The sequence below is a fragment of the Chanodichthys erythropterus genome, chromosome 19, assembly GCF_024489055.1.
Source record: "Chanodichthys erythropterus isolate Z2021 chromosome 19, ASM2448905v1, whole genome shotgun sequence".
Classification (NCBI taxonomy): Eukaryota; Metazoa; Chordata; class Actinopteri; order Cypriniformes; family Xenocyprididae; genus Chanodichthys; species Chanodichthys erythropterus.
The window spans coordinates 10,317,023-10,341,463 of NC_090239.1; the positions used below are offsets into that span (position 1 = coordinate 10,317,023).

General features: G+C 37.8%; 2 protein-coding genes across 4 annotated transcripts; one reads left to right on the forward strand and one right to left on the reverse strand.

The window, feature by feature from the left end:
* The first annotated feature begins 1,470 nt into the window (after positions 1-1,470).
* On the forward strand, positions 1,471-8,847 carry slc16a3b (solute carrier family 16 member 3b). Of its 2 annotated transcripts, none has more exons than XM_067369291.1 (5): positions 1,471-1,727; positions 4,900-5,148; positions 5,523-5,666; positions 5,750-6,523; positions 7,280-8,846. In XM_067369291.1, exons 2-5 carry the CDS (start codon positions 4,926-4,928, stop codon positions 7,657-7,659), a joined length of 1,521 nt encoding a protein of 506 aa, XP_067225392.1. In that variant the 5' UTR covers positions 1,471-1,727; positions 4,900-4,925; the 3' UTR covers positions 7,660-8,846. The 2 variants fall into 2 exon arrangements, with proteins under 2 accessions (XP_067225392.1, XP_067225393.1); XM_067369292.1 differs by lacking the exon at positions 1,471-1,727 and adding an exon at positions 3,544-3,574 and having other exon boundaries at positions 7,280-8,847.
* Positions 8,848-10,303: 1,456 nt separating this feature from the next.
* On the reverse strand, positions 10,304-23,382 carry csnk1db (casein kinase 1, delta b). 2 transcript variants are annotated; one of them, XM_067368856.1, is made up of 10 exons: positions 22,896-23,382; positions 17,403-17,513; positions 17,107-17,255; positions 16,675-16,903; positions 14,307-14,477; positions 14,052-14,200; positions 13,108-13,276; positions 12,878-13,020; positions 12,243-12,313; positions 10,305-11,795 (listed from the first exon to the last, which is right to left on the reverse strand). In XM_067368856.1, the coding sequence occupies exons 1-9, from the start codon at positions 22,969-22,971 to the stop codon at positions 12,281-12,283; spliced, it is 1,230 nt and encodes a 409-aa protein (XP_067224957.1). In that variant the 5' UTR covers positions 22,972-23,382; the 3' UTR covers positions 10,305-11,795; positions 12,243-12,280. The 2 variants fall into 2 exon arrangements, 1 of the variants encoding a protein (XP_067224957.1); XR_010892616.1 differs by lacking the exon at positions 12,878-13,020 and having other exon boundaries at positions 10,304-11,795.
* Positions 23,383-24,441: the final 1,059 nt, after the last annotated feature.

A 24,441-nucleotide genomic window follows, 5' to 3' on the forward strand; every position in this document is an offset into this window, starting at 1 on the left:
ATGTAATTTTTAATAAATAGTTGGGTTAAATAAAACTGCCCAGCATGTTGGGCAAACATTTAACCCAACAGCAGTCCCTTTTTTTACAGTCTATGGTTTGTCCATATTTAACCCAACTTTGGTTAAGCATTTGTGTGTGTGTGTGTGTGTGTGTGTGTGTGTATATTATATATATATATATATATATATATATATATATATATATATATATATATATATATATATAGACACAGTTTTATTTAACCCAACTATTTATTAAAAATCACTATACTAATTACTATATGGCTTGCTTAAAATGAACCCAAAATAAATTAAAAATTAAAAATCAGACATAATTACTAAAGGGAACAGTACTAATCAAAAGGTGAACGTTTATTCATTCATTTTATTATTCTTTAAACTTATTAATAAAAGTTCATTTATTAAACATATTAATAAATGTTCATTTCCATCCTATTTTGGGTTCATTTTAGGCAAGCAATATAGCAATTTTTAAACAGTAGTTGAGTAAATAAAACTACCCAGTATGTTGGGTATATATATATATATATATATATATATATATATATATATATATATATATATATATATATATATATTGTGTACTAAATTACTGACAAAGTATAAAAGTTTTACCCTACAAACTATAACACAAATATCATGCTTATGTAGGCAACATTGTGTTGAAAAATCCAGCTAAAACCAGCCTAATCTGGTTGGCTGGACTCCCAGCCTGGGTTAGCTGGTGTTCAGCTGGTTTTAGCTGGTCTCCCAGCCTCCTAGCTAACCAAAACCCCTCTAAAAGCTATGACCAGGCTGGGAGACCAGTTAAACCAGCCTGACCAGCTTAGGCTGGTTTTAGCTGGATTTTTTCAGCAGGGTCCCTGCCAGAATTATAACAAGTTCAGACAGTTTTGCTTCTACATTGGTTAGTATTTTTCCAAACTTGGCTGACACACAATTTTTCCTGCAGCTTATAAAAACCGTACAAAAGCAACTGACGCAAGAGGAAATAAGACACCTGATTCACGTGATTCCTACCTGCCTGCTGTCACGTTCTAATTTGTATCCGTACTTTGTGTTTAAATTATGCCCCTTGTCTCATTTATTCACAAGTATGTAGCATGTAAATGATTATTAAGTTTTATTCAGATGGATGCTACAACTTCCTAAGGCCTATCTGCCTTTACACTCTCTACAAAACATCCCTCTATGAGCATAATATTATGTATCTAAAGAAGTGTTTGGCTCTTGTGATGACAAAAATTGCTGCATTGCAAAAAAAAAAAAAAAGTGTCATCATCCTGTTTTGTAATTTTACTGCGTCACTGTGATGTGTGCCACATTTATGAGGGAAACTATAATATTGTTGTTCACTACCCAGCTAAGCTAATAATGAGAAACAAAGCTGCTTCATACATGAAGGTAAGGTACGTAAATCCCCTCTAAATCCCCTAGGCACATGGTTTGAATAGGGATGAGAGAGAGCAGTGGCGAAACGCACGTAGTATCCTCCTCTCAAAGCCGCATCATTGGCTGCACGTCAGCGTGACTCAAGTGATTCAGCGCTGACACAACAGTGAGATCACAGCAGCAGCACTACTGTCGGATGAACAGACCTCATTCAAGTGCTTCTTCTAGAGATGTGTGCCGTCCGAACGTGATGGTCCTGGTGCCAGAGGGCATCATCAGACAGAGAACAACCTTTATCACAGAGTATCGCTAAGGTATGTATATGAGGACTGACGCCTTTAAATATGTCAACATGTTTTCTGAGATAATGATTGGGTGATTATGCGCGTGCGTCGGGAAGTGGGGGATGCTGAATGCCGGTGGGCTGCTATGGAGATTGACTGATGAAAACTGACAGGCTTTGGTACAGAAACACAAAGAATATTCTATTTATCGTTGAAAATATAATATACACCGTGATAACATTCCTAACATGTCGTGAATAATCCACATACCGATACAACTGCCCTATATGCGACAGTCTGATATTAGTGTGTAATCTTCGAGTAGTTGTCGATGTAATGGTGCTACACATTGTTTAAATTGAGAATATATATATACTTAAGGATGGTGTGGCTTTTGTTTATATATCGATGTGCCGGTGTCAGCGCTTATTGGTGGAGGAGAGAGAGTATAGAAGTCACGTTTAGCACGTAGACCAGAGCGGTGGCGCATCAGGTGCTCTTCAAATACACATATTTAGACACAGAATCACATATTAGACTAGTTAATGTAATTATTCAGTGTTAAAATTGTACACTGACTTCCTGGAGAGTCGATTTTATAAGGTATTTCGATCGGAAAATGTATTTTGAGTCGTTAGCTAACCTTTAAACACCAAAGGGTTTGTGATAGTTATGTATGTACTTAAATTTATAGTGTACAAGTACCTAAATCTACAGTGAACTGTCAAATAATGACTGTGTCCCATCCTGAAATGATCCAAAGTGCTCGAGCAGGCTGCTGTTGCCATGGTTACCACCTCAAGCAATTTTTTTTTTTTTTTTTTTTTTTTGTAAAAATAGACGCCATTACTATTAAAAGTTATATATTATATATCACTTGAGGGGGTTTAAACCTTAATTTCCTTATCTGACATCGATTTCAGGTCTTGAATTGAATATACTTTATTGTCCCATTGCTGGGAAATTCATCTTGGACAACCATGACATAGCCAGTACAACATTAAACTCACATAAACAATACAAACATAATAAGTTACTAATAACCACAAACCAGATACATTTGCACATCAAAATCCTCAATCGTCTCCCAGAGGGTAACATCTTAACATCTACTACTAAGTTCATGATATAAATCAGGTGTGTTATATTAAGAACCAATGACCAATGTAGAGTATTGTAGGCGGGGAAAGGTCAGAGGATGAAGGCATATATAATCTAGACCCGCCTTAAATACCTTCTTATAATACCTAACCATCTTACTGTATCCCAAATCATTTATAAGTATAATCATAAAAAACTGAAATTAATTGGAAGTGGTATCACACATAGACCTAGATATCAATTTTGATTAGATGTTTGTAAATTAAAATAATCAGCAATTTTTGTCATTGTATTGCAACTGTCTGATTAGAATCAGCCTGTTTCACTAATTAGTATGGACATGGCAAAAAGCGTCCATCATTAACAAAGAGCCAGTGCCAGCTGTGACCTTCAGGTGCCAGCTGTGACCTTCAGGCACTTTCTAAAATTAATCAAAACCATACATAATTCCTCCTTAACCAAACATAATTTAAATCCCAGCTACACATTCTGTATAAAAAATCTATGTAAGATGAGAACAAACACAACGTAAGTTACTCTTAACTGCATGGGAAGTGATTCTGGTCATTGCAATCAGTAACACATGGGAAAATGTCAGGGTCTTAATTTAGGTTGGATACCATGGCTCTTATATCATGGCTCTTGTAGGAGTTTTTTCACTAGAGGTTTGCCCCCCTCAATCCCCACCCCTGGCCTGCCCCCTAGACAAGGTAGATAATATATGTGGGAGCTTCAGAACAGTGAGAGAGAATCAGTTATCAGAGACCTCAGGCAAGGTAGGTTGCACATGTAGTACATTGGTTGCATGACTTTCTTTTACCTAATGCAGTTCTTCTACATCATAGCTCTTGATCAACTAATTTCCAGCACGTAACATGTTGTGCAACCCTTTTTCTGTTTACTTGCATGTCGCTAAAAATAAGTTCAAGGTTTTATGCGTTTAAAAACACTTAACACCTGTTTTAGTGGTCATGCTGGTTCAACTGATTTACATTTAAATACATTTAATTTTCTTTTTATTATGTATATATGTTACCGGCAATGTGTGAAAAGCAGGTATTGTACAGAATGCCTAGGGAATATATATAAAATGTGTGAAGTTTGTAGGCAAAGTATGAAATGTCTGGTTCTTGTGATTGTTGCATTTTTATTTTATTTTTATTTTTTTTTTCCTAGGCATTCTATACATTATCTAGGTAATATGTAATATAATATAATAGTTTTTAGCATTTGGATGACCAGAGTTTACATATTGATTTCAGTGCTGGATCTACAGAGGAAGAGGTTTCATCCTTTAAATGAGTGAGCAGTATTGCCCTTTAAGAAGGTCAATATAAGAAGGCTGACCATTCTGTCATTGCTTTTTATAGATTTATATGCTAAACTCCACATTACATTGTCATTTTGATATATAAAAATGCATCTATCATCTATTTGTTCAAATAAAGTTGCCATTTTATTTTTTTAGTTGAATGTGTGGAAAGAGATTACAAGTAAGATGTAAAATGTCTTCAGGAAGTTGGGTAACCATCAGCAGCTGCATGACAGCTCCTAGTATTAAGAGGCATTTGAAAGGGCATGATGCATTCATGCATTGCATAGTAGTTAAAGAAGTGTTTGCTAATTCTGATCCTGGAGCACCCCCAACATTACACGTTTTGGATTCCTCCTTCATCTAACGCTCATAATTCAACTAATTAGGTGTAAATGAATTGTTGTGTTGGTGGATCCAGTGTTCCAGGATCAGGATTGAGAAACTCTGGGTTTGAAGCAACATCATTTACTCTGATCTAAAATAAAAGCTCCTTGTGATGCTTGGTTTTTAAAAAAAAAGTTGTGATAATTTTGATACCAGTTGTTCCCAGAAATACTAGAAGAACTCTTGGCAGGAACATGAATGAGGAAGGATGTGAATCCAGTGTGCCAGGCAAACAGAACAGATCATGCTGTAAAGGAATATTCACTAAACAAAGTGTGATTTTTGGCAGTTGAGCATTAATTATCCACAAGCAGTAGTTAATTTATGTTTAAAGCCATGTGACCAATCAGATTAAATGATTTACTGTGGAATTAAACACCATCCATGCATTTTCTGTTGCAGCTGAGACCTGACCTGCACTGAGCATCATGGGTGGAGCGGTTGTCGACACTGGTGACAGCGGGGTCAAGGCACCTGATGGAGGATGGGGCTGGGCTGTCCTCTTCGGCTGCTTCGTCATAACTGGTTTCTCCTACGCATTTCCCAAAGCAGTCAGTGTCTTTTTCAAAGAGCTTATCCGGGAGTTTGGAGTGGGCTACAGTGACACTGCTTGGATCTCCTCCATTCTTCTTGCAATGCTTTATGGCTCAGGTATGGATGTCCACTGGCAGCAGAGATGGACTGAGAATATTATGTGGCACTAGTAGAGGGGTTTTGTGTCTGTGGAACATTTTGTAAGGGGAAAAATACAGTTTGTTACCTTTTTTGAAAACTTAAAGTTATATTGCTGTTCCATTCCTTCTAGTTGGAAATCAAGATATTATTCAAGTATTTTATTCTATACTATTGACATCCGTGGTTTTTAACGGTATAGGGAAATGGTATAAAAACCCTTCGCTTTTAGTGAAGACTCTCAAATTCAGCATGTACATCTTGAAGATTTATGTGCAATGTCAGCACGTTAAGAGTTCATTGTCTTGTTTTATTTAATATCCTGGATGCTAACGGTGGTTTGCTTGTTGCAGGACCTCTATGCAGCATCCTAGTGAACCGTTTTGGGTGTCGCCCTGTGATGATGGTTGGGGGCCTTTTTGCTTCGCTGGGTATGATTATGGCATCCTTTGCAACCAGCATCATTCACATCTATCTCTGCATAGGAGTCATAACGGGTGAGCACTGTTTTGTGATGCTTATGAAATGCTGAGGTACTTAATTTCAACATATTAACACTCTCAAATATGATTTACTCCAGGTTTGGGTCTTTCTCTGAACTTTCAGCCATCTCTCATCATGCTGAACAGATATTTCAGTGAGAAAAGGCCCTTGGCCAATGGCCTGGCTGCAGCTGGAAGTCCCGTGGCTCTGTGCTGTTTGTCTCCTCTTGGTCAGGTTCTTCAATACAAGTATGGTTGGCGTGGAGGCTTCCTCATACTTGGAGGAATACTACTGAACTGCTGTGCATGTGGAGCCTTAATGAGGCCCTTGAAAGCACCGAAAAAAACAAGCGAGGTGGAAGAGAAGAAAGAAACTAAACCCAAACCAAAGGCCAAGCTTCTTGACTTCACCGTCTTTAAAGATCCTGGCTTTGTGATTTACACTGTGGCTGCGGCCATTATGGTGCTTGGTCTTTTTGTGCCTCCTGTGTTTGTGGTAAGCTATGCCAAGGAACTGGGCAATGAGGACACCAAGTCTTCCTTGTTGCTCACCATACTGGGGTTTATTGACATCTTCGCCAGGCCCACGTGCGGCATCATCGCTGGGCTCAAGTGGGTGAGGCCACGGTGCGTTTACCTCTTCAGTTTTGCTATGATCTTCAACGGCACCACTGATCTTGTCGGCTCCTTGGCCAAAGACTATCCATCTCTTGTGGTGTTCTGCATCTTCTTCGGTATCTCCTATGGCATGGTTGGAGCCTTACAGTTTGAAGTGTTGATGGCCATTGTGGGAACAGAGAAGTTCTCCAGTGCCATCGGCTTGGTGCTCTTGGTCGAAGCCATTGCTGTGTTGGTGGGACCACCTGGAGCAGGTCAGTTCTGCAGTTCATTTTCTGTCTTCTGTCGAAAATGGATGCGTCATATGCATTTAATCACCTAAAATATATATTTACATGACCAAACTGTCTCTGCTAGTCTTATACAGAACTATTTGAATTACTCTGTTGAATCTCACGCTGTCTTTGATCATTTGCTAAGAACATACAAATAATAAAATGCACCAATAGTTAAATTCAGATTTACTCATGGAATTCGCATCATTTGGCAAAAGAATTGCCTTTTTCCCCAATATATTTCTTCCTTTTTGATGTCGGCATTAAATAAGTGAAAGAAAATCCACATTCGATGGATGGAACCAATTCCCCCCCCGGTAATTGGTTAAATTTTAGATGTATGTCACAATATGGAAGAAAATATTTTTGTTACTTTAACAGTACCATTAACAATTATATTAGTACTTTCAAAGAAGTTGTAACCTTTATGTATTTTTGTTAGGTAATCTGCAATTGGATGTATCAATAATCAAAGAAAGCTATAGATTCTCTATGCTAGTGGTCAAAAAAGAAAGAAGGATAGGACCTTTTTGTTTGGTGTTGCAAGGACCTTCTTATTACAATACCATATGGTTCCTTCTTTGGATTTGTACCATCAAAGGTCAAATGGACTGTTATAGTTGTCCCAACAATGACAGCTGCTGTTCATAGGTCATGGACATGACCTGTCATGGCCGCCACCACAATTGGCCAATCCATATGGGAAGTTAATATCATTCTTGTTTCATTTTACAGGTCGTCTTCTGGATTACACAAAGAACTACATGTATGTCTTCCTGCTGGCCGGTTGTGAAGTGGTGCTCTCTGCCCTTGTGCTCTGCATTTGTAACTTGCTCTTCATCAAAATGAAGCCCCAAGAGCCTGACCCTCCAGCCAAGATGGAGATGGCCATTACTGAGACCGAGATGGAGGAGCTCAACAAAGCACCACAGGACGACCAAGACAACAGAGGTGGTGCTGGTGAGAACGGGAAGAAGCAAGCCGTCGAACTGGAAGCAACCACAGAATCTGATGATAAAAAGGTTAAAGAGTTGGACTCGATAGAGTTGGAGAATGCTTCCAAAAAGGTGACTGAACCAAACGGTGTGACTGTAGAACCTGAATCCTCTCTGTGAAGATACTTGAACAATAGTTCAATAGTGACAGAGCTTCCCCAGTAGGACTCGCATACGTGTGTTTGTTGTTGTGGTGAATGCTTTTTGTATCGTGCTTTGAGTGTGGTTGCGAGGACCGCTTTCAGACCTGCCCTGCAGTTCACATATAGCATATGCATCTGGATTTTAGGCCAATCACTGCCTTGCATATGTTAACAAATGACAGGATGTGTTCTCAATTGGTTCTTGGAAAAAAACAATTCAGTTATTCATGCTGTCAGATTTTTGGTCAGTATACACTCCACATCAGAGCAGGACACCAACATTGTAATGAAGATTACCAGCTTGCTTGCTTTGTGGCATTCAGTGTTTGCTAATGTGGATCGTTGGTTTGTAGTATCCTTTATCTACTGTTACATTTTTAAACTGGTCCTGAGAGCGCACAGAATTTTTAAATCTTGTTCAAAGTCCTGTAGTTCCAACCAGACGTGACAAATAAGGTTCTTAGTCTCTTTAAATTGGTTCTTGAGGAATGTACAGAATTCAGATATGCTTATTTTTGTGGAACTTTCACAGTATGTAACTGTTGGAGGACAAAGCTTTTACACTTTTTTTTTTTAAATTATTTTTATTTTTATTTTTAACTTTTGTGTGTGTATAGAGTATCAGTATTTATATTGAAGTGTTGCTGTCAAGTGGCAGCTGCTCCTCATTCATGTATTTGATTCATCAAATTGTCAGTGTTTTCAGACCAACTGCATCAATCAGGAGAGGACCACAGCTTATACATGTGTTGGTTATGTAACATTTTTAGTTCATTCAAATTTACTATTTTTCAGTGAGCATTTCTTTTGTTCTTTTTTTTTTAAACGAAATAGTACTACATGACTTGACCACTGAACCAATGAAAATGGTGGCATGTTTAAAGCCCTTCTAAACTTTTTACCTCGTTTTATCTTTCACCAGCAGTTTGTGAGTAGGGACCCTCTTCTATGTTCTAAAGACACTTGAGCTATTTTTGGTTGTGCCTTAAGTCTTGTAGCCATCATACAGAATTTGTGACTCACTTTAGAAATAAATACATCCTTCCCTCTCCACTGGATCTTGACTTATTTTTATGGTGTTGTAGTCTTAGTGGTTTTTCACCCTGTGCATTTCAAAAGAACAGAATAAAGTGATTACAGGATTCCTACTTTTTTTTTTTTTTTTAACTTCACTACAACATATGGTTTGTTTGCTGCAATTCAATTTAAAAAGTACTGCATTAAATGACTGAACTGTCTGAAATTGCGATTTATCTCTCATAAACAATCATTTACTAGCTAAGGTGGTGAATTCTAAATGACTACACTGCTTACTCCTACAACACAGTCAGCTGTAGTACAGATCCTATTAGCACAGGATTTGTACAGTATTTTCAGTTCAGGCCAGCTGGTGTCCATTTGTAAATGCACCGGGCCTTTAACACCTTAAGCAGCCAGCGGCTCATCTGAAAGATGACAAGGCAAACTAGCGGTGATCAGTCCTGCTTCTAAACATCTACCCTAGATTTTAGATCTCACCATGCTTTAGCATTCAAGTGAACACAAAGCTGTTAAGCTAAAGCAAGTTGGAAATAAACTAGTTGTAAACTTCAAAGAAAAGGGTCTATATGGAACCTTTTCAAGGGTGTTCACCCAAAAATTTATTACTTGCCCTCATGCCGTTCTACACCCGTAAGACCTTCGTTGATTGATCTTCAAAACACAAATTAAGACATTTTAGTTGAAATCCGATGGCTCCGTGAGGCCTCCATAGGGAGCAATGACACTTCCTCTTTAAAGATCCATACAGGTACTAAAAACATATTTAAATCGGTTCATGTTCGTTCAGTGGTTCAATATTAATATTATAAAGCGACGAGAATATTTTTGGTGCGCCAAAAAACAATAACGACTTAATTAGTGAATGCCGATTTCAAAACACTGCTTCATGAAGCATCGGATCATAATTGATAAAAGATTTACGTTTCTAAAGGCCCGTTCACACAAAGAACTATATTATCCACACCAGCGTACGATATATTTGATGATTATAAATGCGCCTGCAGTTTGGTCGTCAGATGCTTTAAATGCTCGAGCTCTTTAAAGCAAGATGGCTTCTGATTGGCTATCAATGTTTTATTGTTCATCAGCTGGAAAAATAGTTCTGAAAGTGATTCCAACAATATAGTTTCTCAGTCATGACTGTGGCATCTATTCTTTTATTTGCGAAAACTATATCTTTATCATAAAAGTAATTTTTCTTGAAATACTGCATCTATATCTGGAGTGGATAAAGTCCTTTTTTAAGTATGCACAGAAAAGCTCCAGCCCTCCTGTAGAACTCCATCATGAGAAATTCACAGTGACACAAGAATAAGAGGTTACTATACTGCCCGAGGTATCAATGGCAGTAACTGCGCTGCTAATGTTCTCTAGAAACCAGGACCACTTTTTAAAATGATAAAAACATTTGCATCATGTATAACATTGTATCTTAATGGTGGATGAGCAAAACTAGCTATATTTAATTGTCTACCCGCTTACAGAATTTTAAAATTAATGTAAAACATCACTTTAAACGTTTGCAAATGTCAAGACATTTCTGATTATGCATTAAAAAAAAATGCAACCACAAGCAAATACAAGTAATTTATTTACACTGTTTAAAATACACAAATACGGTGGTAATACAAATTCTTACAGGACTGACAAATTGGCATGACTTCCACAAAAGTGTGTGGAGCCCAAAACATCCATGACTTTCAAACTGGGGGAGAATCAGATGAAAATTTTTACCCAGGAAGTTGCCAATGTCCTCTCTTACAGAGGACAATCGAACGAGATGATCAGACCAGCTTCCAAGGTGCATCACAAAAGCCACATCAGTGCTGGAATATTTCATAAAAGGGGAAATTACCAAACATCAGATCAAGACTTTGATTTGTTTTCATTCTTTCAACCTTGGTAAAAACAATCAATATCTCCAACAAATGATTTATCACTTCCAAAACACCATCTGAGCCATCAGAACAAAAACTTGCATCAATTTCCTTCGCATCAGAGTATAACAGTCCTTTTCAAAAGACACATGTTGCGGATCTAACCATGATCTCCATTCGTCAGTCAAAACAACATCCTCAAGAGTCAAAGTTCAAGTTCAGAATGCATGAAACCCCCCCCCAGAGTCTGGCACTTCATTGTTGTGGCTTTATGAAAGAGTGGATAAAAATAATTGGTGATAACTTTCAGACTAAACCCATCTGCGGTCATTTCATAGTCTTTCTAAAGAGTTGCATGGAAACATTTACACAAATATTTTACAGTTATTTCACAGCTTAGAAACAGAAGACACACAATAATGGGGAAGCAGTATTGTACAAACAGGCGAGGTTCACAGGGTTCCTCTGTAAGGACATGTTTGAGTGAAAACCACGCTGGAGAGTCAAGTTTGCTATAAGCTGATGCTGAGATTTTGGCCCCTTTGTGGTCCATCCACTCCACACCACCAGCTTCAACATGGGAAAGGAACCTCACCAGAGGGCTATTAAAATGTATATTAAAAAATAAATACACTGAGTAAGTAAATAAAAAAAAAAAAATTAAGTGAACCCATAACAACGCCACCAGACGGACTCGTCTGTTGCCCAGGTTAAAATACAAAAGAAAACCCAGTATACAAAGAAACAAGACCCATTTAAACCACATAGATGATACATTAGCCTCAATCGAGAGGAGCCTGAACCAGTGAAAATTGTGCAGCACTGAATGAATAAGAGTGGAACTGTGAAGGAAGGTCACAGATGATGACAATGGTGTGGCTGGCTGATCCAGTCTCTGATTGGTCAACCTACTGGTGTGATTTCGCAACAGGCCGTAGCTCTCGTGTCCATGAGAACATTTAAAGAGCATGGGAGAGAAAATGTGAGAACATGTGAGATAGAAGAAAAAGAGAGAGAGCCTGTTAGAAAAGAGGTCAGGTTGGTTCTACACCATTTTGGTTTGGTCAATAGAAGAGGGAGACTGACGGCCCTGTCTATTAGCTGATGGTGAAGAGCTGTCAATCAGCCATGTGTAGTTAGGTTGCCCATCGTGCTCCATATTGCAAAGTGGAGGCTTCTGGGACATGGAGACAATCTGTACACAGCAACAAGATAAAGGGACAAAATAAATGGCAATTGCCACAAACCAAACAAGTCTTTTTAATGTTTATAACTTTTCACATTATAATAGACTAATAATTGGGGAGGAATATTTAAATGGCAATTTTAACCCAAAATGGTTCCTCTAAGGCAGGGGTGGGGAATGTTGATCCTTGAGGGCCATTGTCCTGCAGAGTTTAGCTCCAACCCTATTAAACACACCTGAAGCTAAGTTACAGGGAGGCAAGTGTTTTGGGTTGGAGCTAAACACTGCGGGACAATGGCCCTCCAGGATCAACGTTCCCCACCCCTGCTCTAAGGCATCGCTGCGAAACCCCTTTTTGGAACCGTTATTTTTAAGAGTGTATGATAGTTTTCCCACAAAATTCATCCAGTTGTAAGAAAACACAATGTGCAGCTTATACAAGCTAGTGAATCTCACCTGGTGCACCTGCCTTCACACAAGGACGTGATGAGCAACTACTTGCCGTGGTGATCGAAGGGAATGCTATTCTGGGGTGGAGAGAGAGAACATTACAGCCTTCCACCCCCACAACACAATCATTTGTGCACACTGAGATGCTACTCACACCAACCCATAATCATACTGTGCTTACTGTCTGTCATAGTGAAAGAATATATGCTGCTGAAATTACTTTTCCAAGAAATACAAATGCTAGGTCAACAGCTTCCAAGAAAATGCTTTTCAACTACCTAATAATCAGATTTAATTTTAAGCTTAACATCATCAAAAGACTAATAAAGATCATGAGAATCAAAAAGTCAATTACTGCAGGCAATAAAACACTAATATGTTATCATCAGGTATTTATTTCTGTGAACGATTTGTACGTGCAGAAATAAGAATTCCTAGTCTGACGATTCAAAGGCCATGGGTGCTGAACTATTGGCTCTGCCAAGAAGTTAAATCTCTTATAGGTAAGCAAACAAAGCAGCTCATTCAGACACAGACAGCCACAAGATTTTTTTTTTTTTTTTTTTTTAAAGCAGACAAAGGATTTATTATGGATTTCACTGCTCTGCTGAAAGCTGGGATGAGCCGGGTCCGCCTTATACCTGTGATGTGGACATGCGGGAAGTGTCTTGCCGCCCTGTCAGGTCTGAGGACGACACGTTAACTGGGGCGCCACGATGAAGCCGCATGCTGACCTTTCGTTCACGCTCCATGCCAGTGACTGGTCTTGGTGAGGATGTGTTTGCTGTGAGACGAGAAGCAAGACACGACTCCCTACAACAGTGTTTCAAGCACTTGGGAAGAAGCAGAGTTTAAGTGACAGACTGTTTACCTGTGTGAGAGGTGGGTGTGAGGGGGGTGGGAGGAGCACCATCCTGTGTGGGGCGGGGTCTGCCTGAGGCTGCTGGGATCCCTCGAGCGGCAGGATTCCTGCTGTGCCTCATCCGCTCGTCCCGCTCTCTCCTCTCACGTTCTGCCTCCTCTGCTGTACGGTTAGCGCCCTGAGAGAGGGTAAATGTAAAATTATTAATCAAACAAATGATTCAAAAGAGTTTGGCTTTACCATGTTGCTAAGCAAAATCCATACTTAAAAAAAAAAAAAAAAAAAAAAGAGAACTTTTATACATACTTTCACTTAACACTATAGTACACTACCATTCAAAAGCTTAGGGGCAGTCAGATTTTTTTTCTTTTTGATACCTTTATTCAGCAAGCGTGCATTAAATTGATCAAAAGTGACAGTAAAGACATTTATAATGTATTAGTTTAAAAGAACAGCATTTATTTTAAATTAAAATATTTATATACAAAGAATCCTGGGAAAAAAACGTATCACAGTTTCCACAAAAATATTAAGCAGCACAATAGTTTTTGAAATTAATAAGAATTGTTTCTTGAGTGCTAAATCAGCATATTAAAATGCTTTCTGAAGGATCATGTGACACTGAAGACTGGAGAAATGGCTGCTGAAAATTCAGCTTTGCCATTACAATTAAATTTAAAAATGTAATTATATATTATAGAATACAATCCTTTTAAATTGTAATAATATTTCAAAATATTACTATTTTACTGTATGTTTGATCAAATAAATGAAGCCTTGGTAAGCATGAGAGACTTCTTAAAAAACAAACAAACAAAAAAACTACCGACCCAAATATTTTAATGGTAGTGTATATCTAAGGAAAATTTGGGATAGAAAAAAAACAAAACAAAGAATCATATCTCAACAAAGGTCAATCAAAAAGAATGAAGACCATCCAGACAAGTACTTACAAATTTGAGCATGTTCCAATCAAACACGTAGTCATAGGAAAAGCCCTGTCTGTGGAACAGATTCCTGAAGAGTTGCCTCAAGTACGAGTAGTCTGGCTTGTCATCAAATCGCAGTGACCGGCAAAAGTTGAGGTACGTGGCAAATTCAGCTGTGAGACAGAAAAACATCCATATTACAATCCAGTGTTTTAGGTCAAATACAAAGCCTGATTAGCATTCAGAAAATATTAGAAATTGCACAAGACTTATTATTACATGGGTAGCCCTTGCAAAGAACTTCAATGGGGGTGGACATCTTCTTTTCACTGATGCGCTCATACTTCTGTCTCTTGGTGGCGGCTTTCAGTCCCTGCCAAGGCAGCGAGCCCAAGTTGAAGTACATCAGCACATAACCAAGAGACTCCAGGTCATCCCGCCGAGACTGCTCTGTAGAGATACGTGCACACAGAATTATAGCTTGCGTGACGCATGAAAGGATGACTACTAATGTAATGATTCATAAATAAGCACTTTATGTAACATTCATTCACATATGCACAAATCAAACTCTTCTAGGAAATGCTAAAAACATACATGCATCCATTTGAGCATGAGCACATAGTGATGTCATACAGAGTCAACAGAGCAATGGAAAGGAAAAATTACTCTGGAAAAGACATCAAATGTTCAGTAACCACAGCCATTGCTGCAATGTCTATCGCAACAAATCTGGGTCACATATACGTATTAGGGCTGCACGATATTGGAAATAGAATTTACATTATGATATTTACTTTTTCTGTGATATACATTACGATATAAAGAAATACAGAAATGTTCACCAGATGACTTCAATAGCTTTATTTGTAAAGAATTAATCGTTCTAGAATGAATGAGGTGATTTTGTTGGGAAGTGCAAAAAAAAAAATAAATCAAAAAACCTGGAAAATGATTTTGGAATTCTTTATAAGAACTAACACAAACCTCTTCCAGAAACCATAAATTGAACTTAAGTTTAAATAGGGTACATTCTAGGAATGCACCAATCCAATATTCCATATCGGCTTCGATACTGCGATTTTTGCTGGATAGGGTATCGATCAGATAGGACAGATCCAAATGTGATACTGTGTGTACTCAAGCATTATATTACATATTATAAGGCACCATAAAAGTTTCCGTGCTCTACATTCTTTCGAAGCCATTCGATAGCATAATGTGAGGGACAGACAAATATTTACGTAGTTTTAAGTTCACGGAAACTCTTCCTCCGCTGTGGCTGCACCCTACCCGGGTGTCTGTTATATCACAACACTGGAGTAGAATGGAACATGAATTGAAATCACGTGCAAAGTGACTGAAATTTAAACCGGTGAAGAAATTACTTCTGAATAGATATACAGTGATACACTAGGAGTTTGTTTGCACAATATCTCTTCTCTCTGTGCCCTGGACTTTTCAATGCAGTGCATGCTGTGAGTCATGTTGCTTTAAACACATAGTTTTGCACATTGAAAGATTATTAATCTAGCTTTTCTGTCATATCTATCATATCTTTTTGCCCCATTAAAAAGCTGCGCAATACCATGCAATACCAATGTACCATTTAGCACTACACTTTTGGTTATTCACTTATTTTTTCTCCACTAAATGTTTAGATTCTTTAAACTTAAGTTTATAATAATATTTTTTGTCAGATTATGATTAAATTTCATTTGTTGTTTCTCTGTAATCGAAGTAGTGTCCGTTTAGTAGGGATGTAACTAGAGATTCATATATTGGGGGGCTAAGGCTCTTTCCCAGGATTTTAAAAAATGTATAAAAAATAAAAACATTATATATACACACGACTCCTGTACATCACCGCAACCGTCTTTACCTTGATTGCAATCCTCATCCACCAAAACTTTACTAGCAAGATGCTGGTTTGCTTTATCCAGCTGAGAAACGTAGTTTGCGTATCATCTGGCCATATAGCGGTGGGATGTTTTAACGTTCCTTTCAGTCTGTATTTCACAGTGCGATGAGTGAGGGCTTGTGCTCTTCAGAAACAAATCACAGAACATGACAGAGCTCATATAAAAAATAAATAAAATACTGTAACCTTAAAAAAAAAAAAAAAAGAATATTACAGAGCTCGTGTTTTAAAGTGAAACACAATGGAATGAATAATTAAGTGAAAACGAAACGTGAATTTTTTTATTCTTTCTGCCATTGTTTTCGTTTTTTTTTTTTTTTACATTAGCACTGTTTTGGACAGATTGTTTAAATGAATACACTTACTGGATCATTGGACTGAAAACTTTCCCGGAGTTTAGCAACTTGCGAAAAGATCTGATCGCAAACAGAAACGAGATAAGGTTAAAAAATTTCTGCCTACAAGGCAGGATTACAGGTGCTTTCACCATTCTAGATGCTCAGTGTGATAAACTGTCGACTTCTGCGTGAGGTAAATTACATTAATGACGCAATTTCACAAGCTTCGGTAATTTATTTGCGTTCAATTATTTTAACGTGTTAAGGATTTTGAATTAATTGCATGCGTTAACGTTGACAGCCCTAATATATACATGCAAACACACACACACACATATATATATATACACATATACACAAGATCATTGGCAAGACTGCGTTTTCTTACCAATGCCAAGGTGTGTGTTGATGGATGCATATCGCGCAGTGCCCGTCAGGTTCTTGTTCTCGCGATAGGGAATGTGCTGGTGTGTTCGTGCGTCACGGTATTTCTTAGCCAGACCAAAGTCAATGATGTAGACCAGGTTGCCTTTCTTTCCCAAGCCCATCAGAAAATTATCAGGCTTCACGTCCCTGTGAATGAAGTTCTTGGAGTGGATGTACTCAATGCGGCTGATCTGCAAGGTTTACAAATTACATTTAAAAAAAGATTATACTTCTGTGGCAAAATTAGTCATCAGGAGTGGATCCAAGGCACATCAATTTTTAGATGCAAACACAGTAAAGAATGGTAATTTCAGCATTTTAGGACTACAGGGCCATTACATTTCTCAGCAACGGCCTAGAAACAACTACTTGATTGCTTAATTTTGTATCATACCATCTGATCAGCCAACAGCAGGACAGTCTTCAGGCTGAACTTCCTGGAGCAGAAATTGAAGAGATCCTCCAGACTTGGGCCGAGCAACTCCATCACCATCACGTTGTAATCTCCTTCTGCACCACACCACTTTATGGTAGGGATTCCAACTGCAAAGAAAGCACACACCTAAATACACAGCCTGAAAACCCAACACATGTTTGCTGGCATGTATAAACCATTTCATTGATTACATTAATTTACTAAGCCCCTCAACCCCCTTATTTACAAATGACACACAAAACACTTCTCATTACCTCCACCCTGCATCATCTTGTAAATCTTGCTCTCGATGTGGAGCTGAGGGTGCTTCGTCTTCACACATTCCAGTTTGATGGCCACTTCTTCTCCAACTGAAATGTCTGTGCCTGGGGCAGATCAAGAAACAGAGCCATTAAAACAGTGAATGGGGTCAGAACACAGTCTGAATCTCCAACAAACTGACATGACTGCAGATCAAAATTAATTGACCTATTCCTTGTGCATACAACTACTGTTCAAAATTTTGATCAATTTAATATGCTGAATTTAAGTATTCATTTCTTTTACAAAAAGAATGCACTGACAAATTAATAAAAACAACCATAAAAACACTGATTTTTCTGTCACCACCTGTGTGTCCCCATTGGCAAGTAGCGAGCAAGTGGAGAACAGCGAGCATTTTCAATTCATTGATATGAGAGTTGAGTTTCACACTCAGAAAACGCTGTGATCAGAGAGCAGCCAAAAGGTTCAGAGATGATCAACTTTATATACATTGGGTGTTCAGAAACTAAGTTTGCATCTTTCTAACTGTAAACACGTGTATATATGATGATTGATTATATTGCCTGTGTGCTGAAAAAACAGATTAAATACACTCGCTAAAGTCACACCCCAAAGTGGAGGCACTGAACGGAATTCTGCCACTTAGTGGACATTTACCGTCAGTGAGCAGCGGAAAGAAAGCAAGCATCTTTCTGTCACTGTTCTAGTTTCTGATATTTGAGAGATTTTTCAGTCTGGGTTGTTTTTTTATTGTTTTGATATTTACCCATATTCATATTGTTTTGTCTTTTCGTGAGACATGCTGTTAAAGCTTATTAATAAAGCTCTAATTGGTTTCCTATTGAAATATGTTTAGGATAAGGAAATATTGTCATAAAACTGTGATAAAAATAAAAAACACAACATTGATAAAAAAATCGTGATGAGATTTTGTCCATGTTCCACAGCCCTATTTTTTTTAAATTGAAATAGTAAAGCTCTGTTGTGCAGCACTTTGTTTGCCAAAAAATGGACTTTTCCCGCCAGCGTTCTTTATTTTTTTTTTTTTTTAAGTGGCTAACTACTGCCAGTCATTTTCACAAAACTTTCATGGCCCCCAGAATTTTGTTGTATAAATATCTAAACATGCAATATATAAAAAGAAAGAACAGAGCCTCTTAAAATAAATAAATAATAAATCAGCAGTTATTTTAATTATTATAGTGGGGGAAAAAAAACATTTAGTGGGGAACAAATAAAAGGTAAAATGTTCCACATTGCTCTTTGTATTGTTATAAAATACATTGATGAAAAACAAGTAAATGTATTTATATACTATAAAATGAAAAGGCATTTATTTTAAAATGTATAAAAGCTTTTTAATTATTTTTAATTATACAATAGATAGCCTGTCTTGTTCTGTCCCATTAATAATCTTTCATTGCATAAAAGTATTATATGAAAGGCGAGTTTTCAAAATCGCGATAAACAGTTTTAATGATAAATAAATATTAAATGATAATACTGACCGTCAGGACATTTTATCATGGTTTATCGTGAAATTGGCAATCGTCCCATTCTTACCTCATGCATTCTTTTTTTAATCAACACTTGAATGAGGGTAAGTTTCACAAAAAAAAAAAAAAAAAAAAAAAAAAGCTGAAAAAGTTGCATTTTCCTAACCAAAGACTACAAATGTGCATAACAGGGCTACATGATTTATCGTGATAAAATCGCACGCAATATGGCAAAGGCTGCTATTATTTAATGCGTGGCTTGTCAGAGCTGTACGGCTCTGTGATCAGTAGTAAATGCTTCTCCATCTGAAAGCCAGAGGGCGCTCTTGCGCAGAAACTCAAAACGCTTTGATTAATTAAACATGACTAATAAAACACACGACTGCCTTATTCTGTGTAAGAAGCCACATCATCTCACAGAAGGATGCTCAACTGTCGCTATGAAGTGAGTTTGGAGTAAAAACATGTTATGAAATGTTGTCTTTTGTCGGACAAGATGTTAATAAATGCTTCTCGTGTCTGAAAAGAAGTTTGACGCGTGTTGCTTTTTCAAATGTACGTTATAAGCGACAAACTCGCAGTGCTTTCAGATGGATTAGCATTTGGAGCCATACTTCATTGACAAGCCGCATATTTATTTATTTATATATATATAATGCTTCTTTTTTGCTTGCATTTTGATCCAGAGGTTATGCACTCTTTCAGAAGATGCGTAAAAGCATCCCCTACTACGTAACAGTGAAAACACGCAAAGCCAAAAATTCCATCAATGGCAGAGAAAGAGTCAAGAGAATTGTTCATTTAATTACATTCTAAAAGACTGACTAAATCAAGTTTTATTCATTTGATTACCACCATTTAATTTTCTAGAGCTCAACAGCACCAGTTCTCATTATGAAAAAGAGCATATTCTGGACATTCTGCAAAATATCTTAATTTGTTTTCAATGGGCAAAAAGAGTTTTGAAAACTGAAACTACTACCTATAGCCATCCAAACAGAAACTCAAGGACTTGTTCTGCTGGTTCCTGAGATATTTAAAAAACAAACAACAAATGATTATCTTATCTGTTAGCAAAGAAACTCACGTAATGCAAGTCAGATCTATGCACAAATTAATCAGCAAACTAGACATTTATTCATAGAGCACAAACAGTCAGTACCCCATGATTACATTTACATCAAAAAAGAGAAACATTCAACCTATCTTTGCCAACGAACAATGAAATTAACAGGCTTCTGCTCTGGTTTCAGACCAGCTTTACAGTCCTGATAAACAAAAACAATAACATGACAGTGTTATGCAAGAGCTCACCAAAAACAAAACAAAACCAAAGAACCGTTGCCTATCCAACAGTTGATTCTTTATGGTGGCATGTTGCATATGAAGAAGAAACTCCATGCGCTTAACAATGAACTGACATGAAATATAACTGACATGAAAACTGCTGATAAGGTGTTGAATGCAAACTGCAGTCTGATAGCTAAATGAGATCTACAGGAAGTTACAGATGTGGCAACTGGTCAAAACATACAGACGTCACATCATATGAACCAAATACTGTGAGGTTATATAAAAGCTGCTGGGAAGGACCCAGAATTGTCGATGAGTTGGAAGGTCCTGAGTGATTCACACACCTGAGGCCTCTCATGATGCCAAGTGATGCACACATAACGGAATCCCAGGAAAAGGGAGAGGTATCATGCAATCATGCTGACTGTTGGGTGATTTGTAAAAGCAGTCATTGGTGTAGCACGATGTAACTAGTCTAATCTAGTTGGGTTCGATCTTCTGGGCCTCGAATGCCAATGACGTGGTAGATAAATAATTTGAATGCATTTCACACAAGTCGTGTGCTGAAGATCTTCCTGTAGCACTGCCACAAAATAACACCTCTGACATTTAGGCATTATTCAAAAACACTTAATTATGCTGAAAATCCAAAGAGTGGGTGTAGTTATGAAACAACCAAGCAGATGGAGTTTACAGTCTCACCACACCCACTAAGCCCTGTTCTCACACTCAGACAGACTGAAACAATCCCATCTCAGCCAGAACGCTTCGGGATAAAGGTCTCTCCACACTCTAACACTATATGATGATCAAAGTCCCCTTACAAACAGTGCTCCCCTATCAAAATAAAGGCAAGCTGATTGCATTAGAGCCTGACGTCTATAGGTGCTTCGATTAAGTTGAACATTCTGTTGACAGTTTTCAATCCACTTGTGAGAAACCTCGCTAATGAGGAGGCCACAGTTAGACGAATTAAGGCCAGCAGCTGCAAAACTTCCTTTAAAGTCCCCCTGAAATCCAAATTTAAGTTTTTTAGTGTGAATACGCTAGCCTAAGCTGGTGTGTTCCAAAACAATGACAAAATTCTTCAAAACTTACAGTCTCTCACTTCTGCTAAAATGGATCACATCGCACTTCAATTTCTCGTCAAATCTTCGGTCCAATCAAATGCTCTCTAGAATCTGAAGTCCCGCCTCCTCCTACACTATCAACAGACGCTGAAGCCTCGGCTGAAATCGGTCATTTGCTCACACATTTACTAGTTTCTACACTGTGAATGGCAAATAGTGCACTATATAGAAAATAGGGAACGATTCAGACAGTGTAAATTTACTTTCCTTTAATAAAAACGGTCACATGAACCGCCGCAACACGAGCGGTCTGCTCTGGCCCAGAGACACAAGAGCACAGAGCGGTTCATATGCGCGAGTCGGCATCGGACCCATTTGAATTCTGCACAGAATGCTGTATGTAAGCGATATAAAAGACATTATAAGGAGAAATGGTTAGAGATTAGAAGGTTTCACATAGTCTAACAGCTCTGGCCGAGCTGTAACAAACGAAACGCTATTGGCCATTTAAAAAAAGGGGTGGGGCTGTTCGATATATCGCCCGTCTTCCTGTTTCAGTAGAAATTACGTCAACACACTGAATAATGCTTCACGTTCCAACACTCTTCAGTGGGCCTTTAATGCCTCCTGAATAAGAGATGAACTTGCTCTACACAAGTACTTTTAATCACAAGCTTGAGTCAAAAATTAAATAACATGGTGGTTAAGAGTACCAGAAGTAGTAAAGGTAGATTTTGAGCTAATGAAATATCAGCTTGCTGAGATTAAAAGTTAAAATAATGACCTACTTTGGTGCTTCAGTCCAAACCTGTAGTGCAATAACAATGGTTCTCTATTGTCAATGCAATCTCTAAATGCCAACCATAGATATTCAAATGATAAACATCCTGGTGTGATACTGATGCACTCAACCATGAAGGCCATCTAGCATGTAAATAAAGAGTTCATCAGGGTCCTGTTCATCAGTGTTACTCCAGGATCATAAGAGCTTGAGCAGAAATGCACTATGATCAGAAAATTACACTGCATGAATCAAACACAGAGCTCTGAATGCAAGATCTCGACTTTAATAGCAAAGCAATATCTAGGCTTGGTTGAATGTCCATCAAATGCTGATTCAACATGCCAGGTTTGGCCTTTTGGGTGGTTCACACTTTCAGTCAAACCTGTATGGACAGGTGAGATTCATTCAGAGTTACACACAAGGGAGGACCTGTTTGTAAACTCCTGTTCACATGTTCAGTCAATTCACACCTCGATTTAAAGCAACTACTGTGTTGTCTTGTCAGTACTGACATAGGAGTCTAATGACAAAAGCACATATTTTATGGTCACATATAACATCCTGGAGTGTTAAACCAATATAAGCTTGTTCCAAAAGGGAAGTTAAGTTTATATACGCTGCAACTTCAATAAACCACTTTAAGTCTGAAATACGTTCTTATAACACATTATATTTTATATAAATGCCCAAAGAATTGAGAAACGGAGTTTATACGGAGACTAAAACGACACTGACAGTTACAACTGACAGATATATATATAAAATACAGCATGTTAGCCGTGTCATACTAATGACAGCTTTATGGCAAGAGAGTATACGGGTGTTTAAGTTTATACTTACCCAGATAAATGTCTCCAAATGATCCACTTCCAATTTTTCTACCCAGTCTGTATCTGTTTCCAACTCGTAGCTCCATAGCTGTTTATTGGTTTCTCCCGAACGAGTCACTCGACTGTATTTCAGCTAATTTTTATTAAACCAGACGCTGTCAGCCCTCAAATTCGACTTTACGTTAATATTTTCACGCGTTATTTAACTGCTGAAGTCCTATATATCTCTATGCGACCCCAACCCCCCCGAATCCCTGAAGAGAATTCGGATTCTTCCGACGGAGTTCACTTTTCACCATTCCTTTTCTAATATATAAAAGTCCGAAATGTCACAATATTGTGATCAGGCGAAAGCTTAGAGTCTGTAGATTATGCTCTCGTCGGTTTGGTCATCGTTTTCCCCAAGGATAAAGAAGATGGAGATGGATTTTAACAACGGACCCCCGTCGCAGCAGCTGTCACAGGCCTCGTATCTCCTGTGGTGAACACGAACGTAGCGCTGTGACGTCACTTCCCCTTGGCAACGCCTCGCTCGCCACAGTCACGTGGGAGAAACGCTGGATGAGTTTCATTAGGTCAGTCTCATTAACTGTCTCGAACAGCAATTAATTCATTATATGTGAACATCTTTACATTCGTCCCACATAGATCTTATTCAGTAAAATGCGGGCCTGAACTAAGTATGTAAGTTTGATTACATTTACGCATTTGGCGTACAGAGAAGACATTCATTATTGTGTATTCCAGTTGTTCATGTTACATTTTAAATGTTTAATGTTACAAATATCAAACTATTGGGACACCAGTAGCAAATAAATAAATGTTTGAATAACTTCAAAAAGATACTAGTAACTATTCGATTACTTATTATTAGTTTAAAATGATAATAAATACTAGCAACAAAATATTTGAAGGTTTTATAATAAATTAAATAACAAATATAATACATAAAGTGGATATTTGGGTTCACTACAAGTAAATGCTTTGGAAAAACACTAGGCTTAAGATCTTAAGTCAACGCGTCATGTAAGTAAGACGTCGTTCCCCATCTGGTTCGCTCCTGTGAGTGTCCAGCTGGTGTCTCTGACCCTGAAATGCTTTGTAGTAATCAAGGCAGTGGGACAGTAGTGGAACAGCGTAACATCTTGTACTCTGTGAAGTGTTTGGGGGCTTGGACACGCCCACCTACTCACTGATTGGCTGATGCTCTTTTGATTGGTCACATAGGAACCAATCAGGACACAGTCACATGGCTGTAATGTTTTCCAGCAGGTTGCGTAACAGTCTTGCACGTGTTTTTCAATGCACGCCTCGGAGTAACCTAAGATCCTTTCAGAAAAAAAAAACAAAACAAAAAAACGTGTAATGGAGCTTCTGAACGAGCCCAAAGCGTGATTTTAATCATAAACTTTCAAATTAAAAATATTTACAAATATGATTAATTTTAGATGAAATGTGTTGTTTGGAATAACGTGATCTCTTCTTAATGTCTGTATACTGATATATATATATATATATATATATATATATATATATATATATATATATATTTATTA